General features: G+C 39.9%; 1 protein-coding gene across 1 annotated transcript; it reads left to right on the top strand.

Annotated features, from left to right (window-relative positions):
- The first annotated feature begins 1,466 nt into the window (after positions 1 to 1,466).
- LOC111403827 (AT-hook motif nuclear-localized protein 16-like) lies at positions 1,467 to 2,253 on the top strand. The gene has a single exon (XM_023032452.1). The coding sequence runs from the start codon at positions 1,477 to 1,479 to the stop codon at positions 2,215 to 2,217; it is 741 nt and encodes a 246-aa protein (XP_022888220.1). The 5' UTR covers positions 1,467 to 1,476; the 3' UTR covers positions 2,218 to 2,253.
- Positions 2,254 to 2,499: the final 246 nt, after the last annotated feature.

Raw genomic sequence — 2,499 nt, 5'->3', positions numbered from 1 at the left:
CCCCGTGGGGGCTCGGGGGCAACGCCCCCGAAAGAGAATTTTGATTTCTCTGCATATATTGAAGGGTATATTTGGCATTTCGAAAATCAATATCAGATGAATGAGAAATTATGAAAAAGGACGAAAATTAGTGAATAGACACATTTTCATAAATGTGCATTGTTTGGAAAGGGTGCATGGTTTGGCCTCAACCATTTCGTCCACACCCTTTCATGGTCTATAAATAGGACCCTTTGGGTGTCCTATTCCTCACAATTTTGATATGCAAAAACGTCTCTCATCCTCTCTTCTATTCAAAATCAAAATCATTTCATTTATTTTGATTTTCCTTCATCCTTGGAGTACATAAACCTAAATTTGGTTCGTTGTACTTGTGTTTTGGAGGGCTACAAACACAAGTGTAGCCGTTGTATCTTGGGAGTCGATTGCCGAAATCCGTAGGCACCGTTGCGAGGCAAATTCGACTTAAAGACAAAGAGTTCAACTCTTGCCTCAACTTTGTCCCTAACCATCATTATACTTATTTTGGTGTCACTATTCACAAAATTCTTCCAAAAGACATTTGTAGCGATTGCTGGCTTATTGCAAGAAGACCAGAATATTTACATGTTTGATGGCAAAATTATATAAGAATGTTTTTGCCCTGTCAGGATTATCTACTTTCTGAAAAGTTAGTTTGGTTCTGCATGGCAGGTATGGGCTCTTCAGCGTGTATTCGAAGCCTTATCCCCACTGAATAATTTAGAGGCATGTTTGATATTCAAATTAGGCATGGCACGTAATACAGAGAGCAAGATTTTAACTACTTTTTCTTCTTTAATATTGTCCAACGACAACTAAGCCATGGACGCTTTGAAAAGGAATACTGTTGAATAAGGCTTCGAACGAAAAAATTGTACTTCTTAGGTAGATACAGCCTAAATCTATGCAGAATTTGCTCATCGGTGAGATACTAATATTCTCTGATCTTATCAGCAGGGAATATGTCGACTGTGCACTTATCTGCACAATTTTTAGCGGCAAATGAAAGAAAGAAAGGGCGTAAAACTCGACTAGAACAATATTAATCAACCAAGGATTAATTCAGTGGTCGAGATTTGCACGAGAGGTGGTGATGAGTGATCACTCGAAACGTGCAAGTTAAGTGACTTCATACAAGAACTTGTTTGTATTCTCTCTTATATTAAGAGAGAACTGTTTGGTATTTAGTTGGGTTTTTGAGTGTCCAATACACAATTAGTGGAAACATTATGAGATTGTTTGTTGATAAAGGCAATACTCATGAAAGAAAAATCAGTTGAAAGTTAGGAAAAGAGAGCACAAGTATAGATTACATGTCTATAATGCACTAACCATAATCTAATCTACAACTAAATTTTTTGTCTTTTCACCAAAATTTTAACTTTGTTTTTGGCCTACTTAAACTCTTAATCCGAACACAAATTTCGCAATTTCGTGAAGGAAAATAGCGAAGTAATGGCTGGTGAAGCAGACTTGACACACCCTACTTCAACCAAAGTCTCCAAGGATCATAATTCAGAAGTACTCAATGGAGGGATTGATGCAACAAGTTTACTTGTAGCTCCAAAATTACCAAAATCAGCTGATGGAGAATCCATCCGAAGGCCTCGTGGAAGGCCAGTCGGATCCAAGAACAAGCCCAAGCCACCAATCGTCATCACTAGGGACAGCGCCAATGCGCTAAAAGCACACGCCATTGAGGTATCCTCCGGCTGTGATGTGAACGAAAGCTTACTAAACTTTGCGCGCAGAAAACAACGTGGCATATGCGTGCTTAGCGCGACTGGTTGTGTAACCAACGTCACCCTGCGCCAACCTTCCTCATCGGGATCAATTGTAACTCTCCATGGAAGATTCGAGATTCTATCATTGCTCGGATCGATTCTGCCCCCACCTGCCTCACCATTAGTCACCGGCCTAACAATCTACTTAACAGGGACTCAAGGGCAGGTTGTGGGGGGCAATGTGGTAGGTGCGCTAGTTGCGTCCGGCCCTGTTATCGTCATGGCTGCGACATTTATGAATGCTACGTTCGATCGCTTGCTTTTAGACGAAGATGAATATCAAAACAATAGGCAGCGTCACCATATCGATGTCTCAGAGGCATATGGGATTGCACCGAATTTGCTTACTAGTGGAACTTCGCCCTCCGAGGTTTATTCATGGGCACCATGCCGGACTCTGTCGAAGTCTTAGGTTAATATCAAGCTCTGATGAAGAGTTATGCTGGAATTCTGAAGTATACTTCAGTAGAAACTACGATAAAAATTGTTTAAAACTCTTTTTTTTTATCATTTATTAATTTATTTATTTTTTCACTAAAATTGCTTGTGAAAGGTAAGTGAAGAACTATCACTCTAATTGTAATGTTTTGTTCTTCAATAGAAGTGCCAAATAGTTCACATTACACAGGGAAAGGGAGACAACTTCGTCGAGACGAGAGTCTACTTAAATCGGGAATGTCATGCTTTTTGACTG

This window comes from Olea europaea, chromosome 11, assembly GCF_002742605.1.
Source record: "Olea europaea var. sylvestris chromosome 11, O_europaea_v1, whole genome shotgun sequence".
Taxonomy (NCBI): domain Eukaryota; kingdom Viridiplantae; phylum Streptophyta; class Magnoliopsida; order Lamiales; family Oleaceae; genus Olea; species Olea europaea.
This window is presented reverse-complemented; position numbering and strand designations above follow the sequence as displayed.

What these genes read in the sequence shown, in the direction of transcription:
- LOC111403827 (XM_023032452.1), top strand. Translation starts at nt 1,477, where the DNA reads ATGGCTGGTGAAGCAGACTTGACACACCCTACTTCAACCAAAGTCTCC.